This window comes from Euleptes europaea, chromosome 2 (assembly GCF_029931775.1).
Source record: "Euleptes europaea isolate rEulEur1 chromosome 2, rEulEur1.hap1, whole genome shotgun sequence".
Taxonomy (NCBI): Eukaryota; Metazoa; Chordata; class Lepidosauria; order Squamata; family Sphaerodactylidae; genus Euleptes; species Euleptes europaea.
Genome location: NC_079313.1, coordinates 58395512 through 58412404, shown reverse-complemented (window position 1 = coordinate 58412404; position 16893 = coordinate 58395512). Strand labels below are relative to the sequence as shown.

The following is a 16893-nucleotide window of genomic DNA, read 5'->3' as shown; positions in this document are numbered from 1 at the left end:
TTTCCCAGCTGCACATCTGTTTTTATATCTTCAACATATGAAACTGAAACTGGCCGCTTAATTTTTGGTACTGTTACTTGAAGATATCCTGAAATATGGAATCGATAAATATAATCTATGCCTTAATTTTTGCCTAACTAAGTTAACTCTGCCCTCTAAAGTTTTATTTTTCTTGGCAAACATTTTACAATTGCCTGGGTTTTGAGAAGTGAATATTCATATGTATAGGATTAAGTCAGTATAAGTACACTAGAGTCCCATCTCCACCATCTAGAAACCATGTAATTGGGAACACTTCTACTAACAGAGCAATCCTGAGTGGGGAGTAGTTGGGTCGGGGATGGGGACAGTGCAGCCACACCGCCTCCTGAGTGGCTTCCTGGCCCAAAATAACAAAGAAAAGGTAATTCTTACAAACTTGTGAAATTCCTCCATAGGGTTTCACGGGGCTACGCCTACCTTTTTGCTAGTGCAAGTTTGCACTGGCTAAAGGGTGGGTTCCCAGAACACCCTCTTCAATTCCGGCATGAGCCCTTGCACTGGGGAAATGTTGCCACTGCAGCAGGAACAGCACCTGAGCATGGCCCTGCTGCTGTACTCCCCAGCGCCAGTGTAAGTGGCCCTGTGCTGGTGTTTGTGCCAGTTTAGCCAGCGCAAGTGGCACGCCAGTGCAGGTGTCATGCCAGCTCCCGAGCCGGCTCAGCCCCTCCCCCCAACTCAGGATTGGTCTGCCCCTCAGTCTTTTTTGTGGAATAGGAGAATTTTGCGCATTACATCACACAGTTGACACTGATTCTTGTCAGTATATGGCTGTACAGATACATGCTAGCATATGCCAATTTTAGCATGCTCAAAATTATGTATCATACAGATTCATCATACTCAGTCAGATCATCTTTCTTGCTAGTTCAGTGTATAAATCTCCATACTACAGCTGTTTAAAATCACAGTAAGATCTTAATCAGTGTATAAAAGATAACATGGAATCTAGTTTTGCAACAGACCCCACTTCTTTCTACTTGATACCATTAACCATCTGAATCCATGTTCCTATGATAAACTTTTGCTTGATTATATTAAGCGATTACAACTTTCCAGAAAGAAAGATGTTCATTTTATGACCCAGGAATATTCGCAATGTAATCTAGTCTTGTGAATATTGGCAGTTTTGCAAATAACTTTTATATATTGTGAAACAGGACCTGTGTCTCTAGTTTGGAAGTTCTTTATTAGAAGAGTGTATGTATTGAATGGTTACTGTGCCTTTGTGTTTTTACAATCTTATTAAATGGATGTTTTATTGCATTCAGATATGATGCAGGCTGCCATACAATGCAAAATTTTCACCAATAATGTTAAGAGTACTGAAACTATTGTGGCTAGCTATAATCCAATTTAAAATAAACCACTTGAAACTAGACTGTTTAATTTCCAGCTTTGTTTATGATGTAGTATGGTTTTTGTTTTTTTTACAGGGGGGAAGCTTATTAAATATTAAATCTGTTCTGCAGTGCTGCTTAGTATATTAGTGTCCCAGTTTCTAATCAACTCTATAGCTCAACTTTTGTTGGTGTGATATATTTGACTGTCATAGAAGGGCAAAAAGGGTGGGGATCCTTACTGTAGAGACAATGTGAAGTTTCTGGGAATTACAGTGTTATATTGAATTGCTAAGCATCGGAACGGCAACCAGTCCACTTGTTCTGGAATCAAATATTAACAGTACACTGATTAATGTAGCTTTATTTCTGAGGCACTGTTTAAATTATTTTTTGTAGCATATGTATATTTTTGGCATGATACAACCAAATTCAAACCAGCTTACTTATACATGGAGTTCATTGCTGAAAAGGTGCCTCTTTCTCAATTAAAGTGTAATTTTTTTTTACTGTAGTGGAAATGGAATGCTTTTTTTCATGATGCATCAAAAATTGAATGTTCAGAATGCTGAGTCTTTCTGTCTCATGCTGAACTTGCATTCCCCCATATATATTTTTAAGGAAAGAATATTGTGAGATTTCAATCTTTTGGGTATATTAGGTAAATTCATTTATCTCTCACCTTTCAGTTTAAGATTATAGATCTTAAGTGACAGACTGGCTTAAGTTGACCCTTGGTTTTCCTTTGACTATTGGTTTCCTTAGGATCAGCTATGTCTCCTAGGACAAGAGTCTATGCCTGCCACAGGAAGGACTCTCTGCTAGCTCTAGTGTTATTTTTGGCACATGGATAAGAAACCAGCACCCTTGTTCTCCTTTTATCTCCTAGGATTCTCAGACTTGCTGGTTATGAACGGTTAAGGGTCCTGCCCCATAATTCTGGGTGCTAGCTGTGACCTTGAAAAACTGACAAACATCCCACATTCTAATCTGGCAGGCTGAGAAGAGCTGACCGAGGAGAATGAAGACGGCTGTGGTTAACCAGTAGGCTTCAAATCAAATGAGAGCCAGGGTTGCCTTTAACAACTCAACTACCTTAAATGTATATCGTCGCTTTAAGGCAGGGGTCCCCAACGTGGTGCCTCTGGTCACCATGGTGCTTGCCAACACCTTTTCTGGGGCCAAGTACGGCATTTGCCGAGCAAGGTGGCCTGGAAATTTGATTGGTTGGGCAAAATTTTTTTACATGTTTCTTTGGCAGCAGCTGCTACCACAACACAAACATCCACCGTGTTACAGAAGTTAAGCTTTGACAATCAATACGTGGCTGGCTCCACCTGCTGCAGCTGTTTTGTTGCTGTGCCCACCCTGCTGTGTCAGAACTCCAAATGTGCCCACAGGCTCAGAAAGGTTGGGGGGCCCTGCCTTAAGGGTCAGGGTAGTTCAAAACATTGTTCATTCACTAAGGGAGACCTTGTGTAGGTATCCCTAGTTTACCTTACAAGGGCTACTGTGCAGGTAAGTTACTGATTAGGAGAGATGGGATACAAGTAAAATAAATATGTCATTATGGTTGCTTTTAGAAGTTAAAGCATATCCTAAGGAAGTGAGATACCTCCCTAGGATTAAGGAGATGCGAAAAAGGTGTATACAATTATACAAGGTGGGAAGAAAGTGGATAGATTTTTGTTCTCCTTCGCCCAAAGTAGGAGAACTTGTGGGCATCCAATAAAGTTGATGGGTTGTAGATTCAAGATGCAACGAAATAATGTGTTGAATTCATGGTCTCTGGCTGTAGTGACTGCCACCAGTACAGGTGGTTTTAAACAAGGTGAATCCATGGAGGTTAGGTCAGTGGCTATTAGGTATTTGGGCTGAAAGGAACCTCCCTGTTCAGAAGTAGTATACCTCTAGGCCACCTGGCACAGTGAGGCATCTGCCTGGCCAATGTGGGAAACAGGCTGCTGGAATAGATGGACTTTAGTATAATCCTGCAGGGCATTTCTCATAAAATCGGTACTGGTGTCAAGCGGAAATGGCAGAAACACCGCACGAAACCCCAACCAGGCATTTATTCGGAAACCCAGCTAAAAGCAACCGATACCCGGCCACAATTAACCCAGACGCCGGAGACGCATGCGCACAATGCTTGGAATCAAGCAAGAATCGGCGGGGCAGGCATTTCCGTAGACAACTGCCCAGAGGTCTTCGGATGCAGGAAAAGGCGGCCGTTCCTTCCTCGCCTTCCGCTCCGCGCCAGGCGCATGCGCAGTAAGGACTGAGCTGGGCGCGGCGGATGTGCCAATATGGTGAGTGGTCGTTGGCGTGTCTCTTGCTCTCATTTTCATGCGTGGTACTGTATTCCCCCCCCCATCCTCCTGGTTTCTTTGTCGCCAGGGAGTGGGCCGCTCTAAACCCCGAAGCATTTGAGTACGTTTGGGGGTTCAGGCGCCTGAGGGCACGAGTCGGCGGGCGGCCCCAGGCAGCAAAAAAAGTAACGGAGCCAGTTAGCGCAAAGATTAGAGTTAGGATGGTAGGCCGGGCGGAGATTGGTCGCGTGAATTTCCGGTAATATTCTGCTTAGTTCAAGGGTCGCGAAAGCATTTGAAACGCTTCTGTTCGTGTGGTCCCAGTTTCCCTTCCCACAGGGAATCACGTGGCTGACTCGGTTGGTCCGTCGCGGTCCTGCGATCGAAAGGTGCGATTCTGTGCAGAGTTGCTACAGTCTTCGCCCATAGGAGTCAATGGAATTGTGGTGGAGTAATTTTGCGTGGAATTGCACTGGAAGCTCGGGAGTTGTGGGCTTCCTACGTTTTCAAACAGCGTATTACACTGTCCCTTGCTGTCCTCCCCCAGTTTTTAAACGTATGGAACGATTTTTTTTTAATTTAAAGGAGACACTGTGTCATTGTCTTCCTTTAGGAGTTAGTAAGAACAAGCTCGAACCCGTGGATAAAGCTCCGAAAAGTTGCTCTTTTATAGATTTATTGAGAAGTCTTTCAATTTATGAAATAGGGGTTATATGGCCTGCTCCACAAGGTTGTCACTAGACTATAACTAAATATTTAGCAGTTTTGTTAAATTATGTACTGCATAGGGAATTTAAATGACTGTAAAACGTCCTTATTTTATTTTAAATGTGCAGTATAACTTCCTAGTTATTTCCCAAAAGCATTTTAGTTGTTCATCCAACAGGGTTGTGCAGTTCAGGGAATGCCATTATTTCACTTAAAGGTTGAAAATGAATATCTTAATAAGTGCAGATGTGCTAGGGTCTGAGAAGGCACAGTACTTTCTGCTGGACCGTGTACACAGATAATCAAATAGCTTCAACAAATCCACGTGTATGTGGTACTGCTGCCTGACAGCCCTAGAACCATGTGGTTCTCCTTTGTTCTCACTCAGGTAAAATCCTTCAGTAGGAGTGGAGTGGTATGTGATTGATTCTAGGGATTAAATCATCATAAAGGAAGAGTCTAGCAACTGAGACAATTTGGGGAGATTCCAAAGCTTCTACTATTGTGCAAGGTCCATTGCATGTCATGGCAGTGTTCCCAGCTGCCCTGGGCACTTGCCATGTGTTTCAGGGAAGCGGGAGGGGCCACTGTGAAGACACAACCTGTGATTGGCTGCTTTCATACAAATAATGGCTGTTGAGCTAGATTCTACTCACTGTAGAAGGATCCAGGACGAGGTAAGCAGGCCCCATTAATAATTTGTGAGGAGGGGGCAGCAGCACACAGATCAGCTTGATGGGCGGGGAGGCAAGCAGCTGTACCCCATCACCTGCTGGGTTACAACTGGAGGAAGCCAAGTGCTTCTCACAGTTTTTTTGGGTTTTTTGGCAGAGGAACACAAATAAGAGCTGACACCATTAGCTGAGATAATTAAAGGCCAGCTTTATTTTATCAACAAGATGCAACTGCAGCAGCCAGTAGCAAAACTCACCCCATACTTAATCATAATGTGGGCAACTGATAGGATGCAGAAGAGTCAGGCCTTCTCTATATGTATCCTGGCTGAGACCCATCCTGGCTTTAAGCCTTGAGCAGTCAAATCACATGCCACCTAGGCTCCCCCTTTCTAAACCTGTACTGATGTTCAAGGGCAGTGTGCCATGTCCTTTCTTCTTAGTCACAAGGACTTTGGACAAGGATAATGGCACCCCCCCCCCCCATGGCTTCCTGTCCTAGTTCCACAAGAGGCATTTTAACCCTGAGGTCCTGGCCTGACGATTTTCCCTTTCATGTTTCAAATGATGCCTCAGGGTTTTAACCTAAACGTTATACTTACAACAATATGCTTTGCCTGCACTAGTATTGCCTCAGGGGAAACTGGCCTGCTGCTTGTCATGAGGCAGGGGTGATGTGATGGTGCCTTGAATAGCTTCCTCCTATTCTCCCCCCCCCCCCAGTGCATACACCTGACCAGGCATGCCAGTCTCCCTTCTGTTGGTCGCCAGAGAACCCTGTGTCCTTGTTCTTTGCAGAGGAGGGAACTGAGCAGCATTGTAGAGAACACTAGGGGAAGTATAGTGAAATGGTAGGTATATGGAAGTTCAACATAAGTTCTAGAACATTTTGTTCTTAGGTGCATTGAATGCATGCTAAGCGATTCTGACAAAAAATTCTATCTCATGAAATATATATCTTAGATCATGTTACAGCTGGTGCTGTGAATTGCTGAAGCAAAGCTTCTAGAATTTCCTGCAGAAGAAATATTAAGCAGGTTACGTATAATGCTTACTACTAGGTATGCAGCTTTGAACAGGGAACCTTGTATTTCAGAACTATGTTCTTTGTTCACCATTATATAAGATGCTAACTGTTAGTATTTCTTCTTCGGGAGATTATAGAAAACCTTTGGTGACAGTGTTGATGGGCAGAAATGACTATAATGTCTGCTGAAACTGCCTTGTCAAATTAAGGGAGTAACATTTGGAAAACAAAATGTATAAGATCCTCTTTAGATTTTTGAAGTATGCACATATATGTGTGTGCAGATATTTCCTCCATCTGTTAAAGGATTTTTGTAATGTATCATGATAAAAAAAAACTTGGGATGTTAACAACTGTTGAAAATTACTTTGATCAATTGTTTTCTTAAGGGAACACCACAAAAAGATGTCACAATAAAAAATGATGCACCAGCTACATTGTTGTTAGAGAAGCATGTGGACTACATAGCTGCTTATGGAACAAAGAAAGATGATTATGTGAGTAGTATTTTTTGTTATAATGGTGACAGGCTGATGAATATTGTAGCACGGAGAAAAATATTACATAAACTGCAAATGGTTTCTCTAGGTCAATGATGTAACGGCATGTATTAACTGACTAAAGCTGAAGACTCTTCCTTTTAGCTCTAGAATTACACTGAGACCTGAGAAATACCTTTTGCATTTTCTTTAAATTAGGTTCCACTTGTTGATTGTTGAAATTCTTGAAATAATTGTAGGTCCACATACTAAGTGGTATGTGAGAGTTAAAGGCTATTGTTAACCTTTGCAGGGTTCATCTAAGGGCTGATGTTTATGTGAAAGCATGATTTACAGCCCTCCTGAGACTGTACCACTTTTAAAAAGCAGATAAGAAACTCCCTTGTTTTCTGAAGAGATTAAATTGTAGGACATCTAGATGGCAGAATTTAGCCCATCCTCAGACTTGTGAAGGTATTGATGTGTGCACATGGCTTTGGAATTTGACGAATCTTCCCAACACATATCTTATTGTATCTGTTGAATAGCAAGCTATGTGGCTTAAAAGAACCTTTTAAAAGATTGGGCTGGTTGACCTTAAAAAATGTCTGGCTCATTATGTAGAAGACAGTATTCTTGACTATATCAGGCAGCTAATATTCCTTGGTATCTTTTGCAGATTTTCAAATAAACCAGAATGCCCTTGTGTTAACTATAGTTTAGCTTATTAAAGCAACCCAGAGGGGCTGTTAGTCTTTAGGATTTTTCAGGATGGGTGGTTTCTACTGACTTATGACTAGCCATTTTAAGTACATGGAGAGCCTGTTTGACATAGAAGACAGGAATTGCTCCATTCACTCACATGTTAATGCTTTCTCATTGATATAGTAGGGGCATGAGAGAGCTAGAAATACTATATTGCAAATTATTTTATTTGTTAGAATGATTAAAGTGAGTATAATGAAAAAGATTACCTTCTTGCTTAAAAATGTGCCATTATGTAATCAATGAGTGTTCAGGCAGCTAAGTTGAAAGGAGACTGGAATAGTAATTAAAGCAAGGATTGACAGTTAAGATTTCAGCTTGTAACTTGGATTTAAGTACCGACTGGTAACTACCCTTAACCTTTTATGAATGTAGAGATTATTTTAAGCGTAACCCCACCCACCACCACCCAATATGCCAACTAGTTACTGTGGAGCAAGAATCAATATACTGTTCATGAGTAAGCATGACCATAAAGAAAAATTTAGTTCATTGTTTGAATTGGGGCGGAAGGAGATATTAGTGCATTCCAATGATGGTCATGTGTGTCTGTGCATAATAAATATATAGCAGTTACTCATCTGTTGTGGCAGATACTTTTTTTTTTTTTGCAGGGTAGACCATCTGTTGCATGGATATCACTTGTTTCCAGTACTCTGAATGACAGTATTTTGGCATGACTTTCACAGGCCCTTGATGAAATAATATATGTGACAACTGGTTAGTAGTTCAGCACAGGAAATTCATACCATCCTTGTTAAAAAAATAAAATTGTTTTGCTGTACATGCCTTCTTCAACAATAGGGCTCACCAAATTTTATACTTTAATCATTTGTTTTTAATTTGCAGTATGCTTGATCACTTTATCATCTGAGTGTATTTTTCCTGCCTATATAAATATTCCATGAACAGAAGTGTACAGCAGTCCTCCTTCATTAAGGGCCTTTGATGTAGGGTATAATGAATATAGCAATAAGGAGAAAATCCACTTTTTAAAAACTGTTCGGAAAGGCCCTTGCTTGTAAGAAGTAATGACTTCAGATGTAACTTAATGGTTGGGACTTGCTCTTTCCAGCAAGATAGGAAGAAGGTTTTGTGCTTCTATTTCCTGTGGTGCTAAAATATTGTACTTTTACAGGAATACTGCATGTCAGAATATTTAAGAATGAGTGGTGTTTATTGGGGATTGACAGTAATGGATCTTATGGGACAGCTGCCTCGAATGAACAAAGAAGAAATTCTGGCATTTATCAAATCATGTCAACATGAATGCGGTGGAATAAGTGCCAGCATAGGCCATGACCCTCACCTTCTATATACACTTAGTGCTGTCCAGGTAAACTTATGAGCAAGGCTATTTTAGTGAATGAATTTGTTATAACTTTACTGAGCTGATATTTTGATACTATAATATTAATTATCCTATATTGTAACACCAGCAGTAGTAAATTCTGACTTTTTCCTGCTCTTATTACCTTACCTGGGCTAATTTATGTTCCCCTGCTGGTTTTCAGTGAAAGAGATGGGGAAAATGCTCATAGAAGAAACATTTGGTCTGATGATTTCATTGGTGAGCTGCTATTGACTTCTTGTACAGGGTTAGTGGATTCCTCCCGCATGTACTGTCAAAAATTAAGAAAGGAAACTATAAAGTTAAGACTTCTGCAAAGTGTAAACAAAATAACCACACATACTTATAATACAAACATATATTCACGTGACAAATCCAAAAGTGTGTATCAAATATCATAATAACATGTCCCGTCACCACTTCAAAAATGTAATCAATGGCTAAATAATAATAATGTCATATGTTGTATGTGAGTACCAAAAATACCACTGTCACATACTATGTGTGGCATTGTTATTATTTAGCCATTGGTTACATCTTGAAGTGTTGATGGGACATATTGTTGTGATATTTGATACACACTTTTGGATTTTTGTGTTTGTCACATGAGTATATGTTCATATTATATTTAGGTGTGGGTTTTTGTGTACATTTTGCAGAGGTCTTCTGTAGTTTCCTTCTTTCTTGCTTTTGTATTGAGACCTCTCTCCCCTTGTCTATTTCTGTTAAAACAATATGGCTTCTTAAATTGGCCTGTCTTTTTCAGATATCTCTTTTTTAAAACAGTGAGGCACTGTCTGTAGTCAGCCAAAAATAATATCATCTCAGGCTAATTCTGCAAACATTAAAATTCTAGGTTCAATTTATTTTTGTTTGAAGTTTTTGATTTGGAAGAAGGAAGTAGAGTGTGGTCATGGGTTGGGCAGGGCTGTGTACTTTTTGTACTGTTACAGGGAAAATATTGCTACTTGTGATGCAGGGCTTCTCAGGTCAGTGATGAGACCTGAAATGTATCTGAATCTATTGCTGATGTGGTTTTCACACTTAGCTCTAGAATTACTCTGAGACCTGAGAACACTTCTGTGAATGTCTTGCGTATTTAGAGTGTTTAGTATCCTGTTAGAGAAAGTCCTAATACCAAATAACTTCTCAGAGCAAGTACAGATGGAATGTTTAACAGAGGTTGATTGGTTATTTTTGCTACCAGCGGTTGCCCATAACAACATGCTACCTTTGCGCAGCAGCAATGGTTGAGGCAAGTTGACTGCAGCCACCACCACCAGCCAGCCCTTCTTCCATGGGGAGGGAAAGGCAGGGTCCTTTTCCCTGGACCGTTTTGAATTCCTAGTCTGCCCCAGTGATTAACCATGGTTGAGGGAGTGGAAGAAGCTATGGTAGTCAGACTAGAATGCCAACACAGGGGGAAAATACTAGGGGGAATCCATGCACTTTTTCTTTTCTCTAATTTGTCATTAAAATAGATCCCAGCTTTGATTGAGGACCCTTTTCATTATGCTTCTGTTTCTGTATGCATTAAAATGTCTAAAGTACCTGGAATTGTGGTTTATGTTACTCAGATCTGTTTTTTGCATAAACTGAAACTAAAACTGTAAACTTTTGCTAACCTCAGGATACTTACATCTGGATTATCCAGATGATTACTGTTTAATAGCTTTCCTTGTAGAGCTGCCTTGACTTTTAAAAAGGATACTACAAGTAATAGCTTGAGACAGTTGGATAAATTCATATGTGGGAGTACTGAGAAAATCCATGTACACGAGAACCAGTTATATTATTTTAAATGCTGCAGGCAGGTTCTATAGGTGCTTTTAACGGTTGTAGAATTCTTAACTAGAATGGTTTTGTATTGCAGATTCTAACTCTGTATGACAATCTACATGTTCTGGATATAAATAAAATAGTTGATTATGTGAAGAGTCTACAAAAGGAAGATGGGTCATTTGCTGGTGACAAATGGGGTAAATTAAATAGTTCTCAGCTACATGATCAGTTTATATACATTGTGATGTTAATATTGTCTCTCACATTTAGCTTGTCTCACCCCTTTAATATAATTATTCTGAAGTCTACGAATAATTAAGTTTTAATACATTGAGAGACCTGATATTATTTGACTTTACATTTAGTGAGCTATGAAAAAAGCTCTTAAACAACACATTTGCTTATAAATGTTACAGCAGGAAAACATTTATGATGGAATATAGAATAAATGTAGGAGGATTATACTGATATTAAAAACCGTAAGGATAATCTTTACGTGGGATTAAAGTTCGATGGGTGCATATTCGGCTTTGATTAGAATTACATTTGACTCTTTGTTGCTGAGCACCTAGTAGAGTATTGCTACTTGTTATATCTAAAGTCTCATTTTTCAAGCCCTAGAACATTGTCACCAGTGCTTTCTACTTATGTTGCTCTAGAAATATGTATACTACTACTAAGATGAGCTATGGATTATTTGTCTAAAATAACACACATGAAGCTGCCTTATACTGAATAAGACCCTTGGTCCATCAAAGTCAGTATTGTCTACTCAGACTGGCAGCGGCTCTCCAGGGTCTCAGGCAGAGGTCACATCACCTACTTGCCTAGTCCCTTTAAGTAGAGATGCCAGGGGTTGAACCTGGGACCTTCTGCATACCAAGCAGATGCTCTACCACTGAGCCACAGCCCCTCCCAAAACAAGGTTGGTTTCAACATGAAAGTGCTGTTAATTATGAAGGTAAATGCTATTCAAATCTATGGTAATCAGTGAAATGCAAGCACCTTTAATTTTGCCCTGGAAAGTCACACACTCTTTTAGTATCACTACTGGTGTAAGAAAATAGAAATAAAGTTGTTTTTATACATTTGCCTTTTTCTCATTGCATGTGTTTCAGAAACCTCCTTAACAAAGTTAGTATTAAGGTGCACACTAATTTTATTATTTATTTATTTAAAAAAATTTTATGCTGCCTTTCCACCAAGAATTTCATTTCTTCCTGCAGGAGAAATAGATACGAGATTTTCATTTTGTGCAGTAGCAACACTAGCCCTTCTGGTAAGTTCTTTCATCAGAAAAAAATCTGGTTTTTGAAACACACAGATAAATTACTGTGGACTTAGTAGATTCTTCAGTAATTCTTCAGTAAGCTATGTTTTTATTTTCTTGGAAATGAACAACTCTCCTGAGTATTGCTAGCAGCTCGTCAGAGATGTTTCTGAGGGCTGTAAATATAACCTGCAGTGTCCAAGCCATGGTGGCTCTACAGTTTACACAGGCTGAAATCTGTTCATACTAGACAGGCAACTGAATGAGGCTGCATCACATTCTAGATCCACCCTACCCAAAACAAGTAGTATGCAAGAGATTCAGGTCCTCTGCTTGGTTTACTGTGCATCCTCCCACCACCTACCTGTGATACTAAGTTTTGGTTCCTGTTTTCTGGAGTCTTGGTTATGAGGTATGGGAGAAATCAGCTTCTCAGGAAAAAGTAAAGTGTAAAGCACTGAGCAGTGGAAATTAATTGTATGATTGTTAGGACACTGAAATTTGTTTTCCTTTGTATTATGAGGAAGTTTCCTTCTTACATATTATCTCCACTTGGGTAAGGGGCAGTAAGGAGGAATGGTTGGGAGACTTTCTCAAGCCCTGTGCAGGAGAACTGACACACTTTCCATTTCACTTACCCTCCTCCCTAGGCAACAGCTTGTCATCTTGACTCTTTTTGGTATTAGAGTAGTACAAACTCATTACAGGGATTTACTGCCTTTCAGGGTAAACTGGATTCGATTGATGTGGACAAAGCAGTAGAATTTGTTTTGTCTTGCATGAACTTTGATGGAGGATTTGGTTGTAGACCAGGATCTGAATCTCATGCAGGACAGGTAAGCTTTGTTGTTTAAATAAACCTAGCAAAGGATTTTCACTACATAATGCTTCTCATTCTAACATGCTGCCCTACTCACGTTTAAAAATATAATTTAACTCTTGAACCATTTCTGTCAACCCCACAAATGTCAGACATAACTTGGAAAGAAATTAAGTTACTTTAGGCTTCACATGAAGTCATTATAAACTTGTAGCTGTTTTCCCAAGTATGCTTAGGAAGATGAGAGAGAGAGAGAAAGCTTGCTAATGGCAAAATTTCAAACTGGAAAGGAAGTACCAAAAAATGAAGTTTCTGTCCAGGTTGGTCTAAGTTTCTGTGCTGCTACATATCTTTAACAATTTGAATGAAGGACTGAAGGAACTAGAATTTGAAATGGGAGAATGAACTCACAACAGCATATGAAATAAGTCTGCTTAATAAATACAAATTGTTATGGTTACCATGTAGATATAAATGATTAATTGGAAGAAAGTACAGAGAGTATTGGTGCAGGTGTGAAACAACACCACAGTGGCTGAAGGACAATTGGCTTGCCAGTAAGGCATGAAAGTGTAAAGGAACTCATCCTTTTCATGGCCAAAAATAAGTACTGGTGCATAACCATCCTTAAGTTTGGCCATGTGCATCAATAGAACATATAATCTTGCTTATTACATTTCTGTAAAAGTATATCATCTGAGGACTTCTGTAGATTACTTCATATTTTTAAAAGTTCAGCTTTGGTTAACAACATTGTTGCTGAAAATATGTTGGAGTTTGGTTAAAATTTTTTGATATATTTTGTTGCCTTAAAGCCCTTGTGTTAGTGGTTGGGATGGTACGCTGTAATCGTCCTTTGCTTTACTGGAGTAGCTATATTTTAAATAGACATGAACTTTATATCTGTAATTTTAGATCTATTGTTGCACAGGATTTCTGGCAATAACTGGTCAATTGCACCAAATAAACGCTGACCTGCTAGGATGGTGGCTCTGTGAACGGCAGTTGCCATCTGGTGGCCTCAATGGAAGGCCAGAGAAGGTAGGAAATTATATTTTACATCTTAAAATTTTAGACTTTTTTCTAGAGTGGGATAAGAACGCTTGCATTCCACACATACGCTGTCAATCCATCTATCTTAATGTTATCTTACCCTTTCTCCAGGGAGCTCAGAGCAGTGGCATATAGTTTTTCCCTCCTCTGCTTTATCCTTCCAGCAGCTCTGTAAAGTAGCTTAGTTTGAGAGTGTGAGACTGCCCTATGGTAACCCAGAGATCTTCCTGGATAAATGGGAATTTGAGCCTGTGTCTTTCACTCTTACAGCATGCTGGTGTTCTGAAGTGTGATTTTGCTATAGTTAATTATAATTACTTCAGTTATAGTCTGTAATGACAATTGAACATTTCTCTTCTGCAGCTTTCTTAAAATATGCAATTGAAAGAAGCAATTGGGTTCCATAATTTAGCAAGATATGTTAGAATCATTACTGCAATGCACGCTGTGAAAGCAGCTCATGTGTACACTGTATCTAGGAAGCTGTTTCAGCACATTAATAATCCTCTCATAGCATTAAAATTAAAAGCCTACAGATCTATAGATTCAAATGTATTTTGATTTGAAGAAAGCCAACAATCCTGAAACGTCACCCCTGTGCAAACTTATTGCAGAAAGCCAATCAGAATGCCTCTGCTTGCATCAGTGTTACAGACAGACTTTTTGAAATATTTGTAATCCTTTTTTTTTAAAGCAGTAATTTAAAAAATCTTCAGGGCAATCAAATTTTAAAAGCATTTCAAAGCAACAGTTATTTAAAACTCAAAGGCCAAGCCTACACAACCTTTGCCCCCAAACTCAGTGCAGTCAGCTTGATAGATCCTCCATTTGTACTGTCTCCCAGGAGCGAGAAATACTGGACAAATTGGTATCACTTGTAAATTGTAGAAATGCTGTTTAAATATTGAAAACAGTCATAGACTTAGTATGCATTTTTATATTTTGCTTGCTAAGAAGAGAATCTGTAAAGGTATGGTTAACAAAATAGATCTCAAAGCAGTCTTTTAAAACAATTGAGTACTTGAAAAATAGGATTGACATCAGGAGTGGCATATTTCATTTTAAGCACTTTCACTATGTTTGTTTTCAGATATAATATTTGAATTGTGGTATTTTAACAGACTATTTGAAGTGGTGTATATTTTACTGTTAGTTGCTCTGAGCCCTGCCATGCAGAGCGAGGGTGGGATACAGGTGTAAAATAAAGTGTAGTTTTTTAGGTTGGGTGTAATGTGGTTTAGTCTACTTTATCAATCTATTTAACTATGGATATCCTAAGCTTAGTACACTGTATCTGCTTTGTTCCAAATCCTGTTTCTTCTGGCCAAGGAAAAGAAGCAAATCCAATTAAAAGACAGCTTTGTTAAATAAGGAATGATTTCTTGATTTGGTTGTGTCCTTGCTTGGTGAATATGGTGGGAAAGTTCCACAATAAAATTTTAATGATTCTGCTTTGTGTGATAAGGGATAGTTTTCCTTCAGTCTTTGTATCTTGGTGTGACTGTCTCGCTTTTAGTCCAGATGATTAATATTGTTAGTCTTGCCATTACAATTGTTCTCACATTGTCTGTCATTGTGTTTGCCAGTTACCTGATGTATGCTATTCATGGTGGGTGTTGGCATCTCTGAAAATAATTGGCAGGCTGCACTGGATTGACAGACAGAAATTACGCAACTTTATCTTGGCTTGCCAGGATGAGGAGACTGGAGGATTTGCTGATCGGCCGGGAGATATGGCAAGTCTTCACCTTTAATATTTTTTATGTAGTAAGGTCTTCTGTATTTGTTTTAACATTTCTTAACTAATCACCAAGATTTGTGTTTCTAACATATTCCTTTCAATCAAAATTAGTTATTTAGTGGTCTTAAATCTTTATATCTACAAATGATAGCTTTCTTCCCAAGTCATATTGCCTTCAGGTCATCTTCTGAAGCAGAGGTGTCTGATATATTTCTGTCTCTAAAAATACTCAGATTTGGGTCAGATCTGCATGGGTGGTTGCTTGGGAAGTCCAGGTGTTTCTAGTAGGAAGTGCAGAATACAGCTAATACAATTAATGCATTAGAAATGTTAACCCTAATAGTGTGGAATCCAATATTCCACATATAAAGTTATGTGTGTCCATGGGGCTTCTTTTGTAAATAGTCCCCTGTGCCTTGAAAAGCCCCTCCCCCCCACAAAGTCAGGGGACCTTCCAGAGTGGCCTCCTTTGTCATCAGAAAGGGGGGGAATGGCAGAACTCTACTCCTTTGTGGGCAGCACAGACGTCTTTGGATCCTGACCTATTTAGAAACCCATTTAACATATTACCACTGCTGCTTCTACAGAGCAAAAAATTCATGTTTTAATGTACACCTTGGCACATTATAGGTGGATCCATTTCACACCTTGTTTGGAATTGCTGGACTCTCATTACTAGGAGAAGAACGAATTAAGCCTGTGAATCCTGTCTTCTGTATGCCTGATGAGGTCCTTCACAGAATAAATGTACAGCCGGAACTTGTGAGCTAGGTTTTAACGTTGTACAACATTGCCATCCTCAGCTGCTTTGAATTTTTCCATCAAAAGACATTTTAAAATGTGTTTACATGACAAATTACCACTTCACTGTAAACACTCATTTTCTATGTAGACTGTATTCAAAGTTAATAAATTGAGTATTACATGTGATTAAGGTTCTCAGAACAGATGTAGATATACATTTAAATTGTCTTTTACAATGTTTGCTTTAGGATTCTGTTCCAGTCCTGTTACTTCAAAATAGCATACTGTATGAGGCACAGTAGAGGAATACTTGAATTGTATGACTTTATATTTATTAAACGATCGTTCATCCATCTTGATGATAGCATGTATTGGACATGAATTGTCCTGAATACAGTTTCCATTAAGAAAGAAATTTACTTATATATGCCAGTGACACTTTATGCACTTACGTTCCTGTTTAGGATCTGCCATAGTTTTTTAATCCAATTTGAGTCACATTGTCTTGTCCTGCGTAACAGTAGACATTTTGTGGTGGTACTCAAACTGTTGCTTTTTACTAGTGACATCCTTTAATGAAGTTTAATAATGCAATCATGATGTACCTTAATATAAACTGATGCCCTTGTTGACTGTTTAGAACTTGTTCCATTGCTCTAAAATATTTATTGCAATTGTAGAAGCCCACTTTCAGTAGCATTTAGAACAATTGTGTATATATAGTCCAAAATAAAGCTATAAAATAATACTGTTTTCAGCAAGATGAATTTCCACTGGAATTCTAGAAGTGC

The 16893-nt window shown here is 39.0% G+C and overlaps 1 protein-coding gene and 2 non-coding genes across 3 annotated transcripts; all 3 read left to right on the top strand.

The window, feature by feature from the left end:
- The first annotated feature begins 340 nt into the window (after window positions 1-340).
- On the top strand, window positions 341-16817 carry RABGGTB (Rab geranylgeranyltransferase subunit beta). The gene is made up of 9 exons (XM_056844754.1): window positions 341-403; window positions 6487-6594; window positions 8480-8677; window positions 10566-10671; window positions 11701-11753; window positions 12470-12580; window positions 13480-13605; window positions 15204-15353; window positions 15989-16817. Exons 1-9 carry the CDS (start codon window positions 341-343, stop codon window positions 16127-16129), a joined length of 1056 nt encoding a protein of 351 aa, XP_056700732.1. The 3' UTR covers window positions 16130-16817.
- Window positions 6685-6764, top strand: LOC130474057 (small nucleolar RNA SNORD45). The gene has a single exon (XR_008933205.1). It is a non-coding gene; the product is annotated as a small nucleolar RNA SNORD45 (small nucleolar RNA).
- LOC130474058 (small nucleolar RNA SNORD45) lies at window positions 9681-9763 on the top strand. The gene has a single exon (XR_008933206.1). It is a non-coding gene; the product is annotated as a small nucleolar RNA SNORD45 (small nucleolar RNA).
- Window positions 16818-16893: the final 76 nt, after the last annotated feature.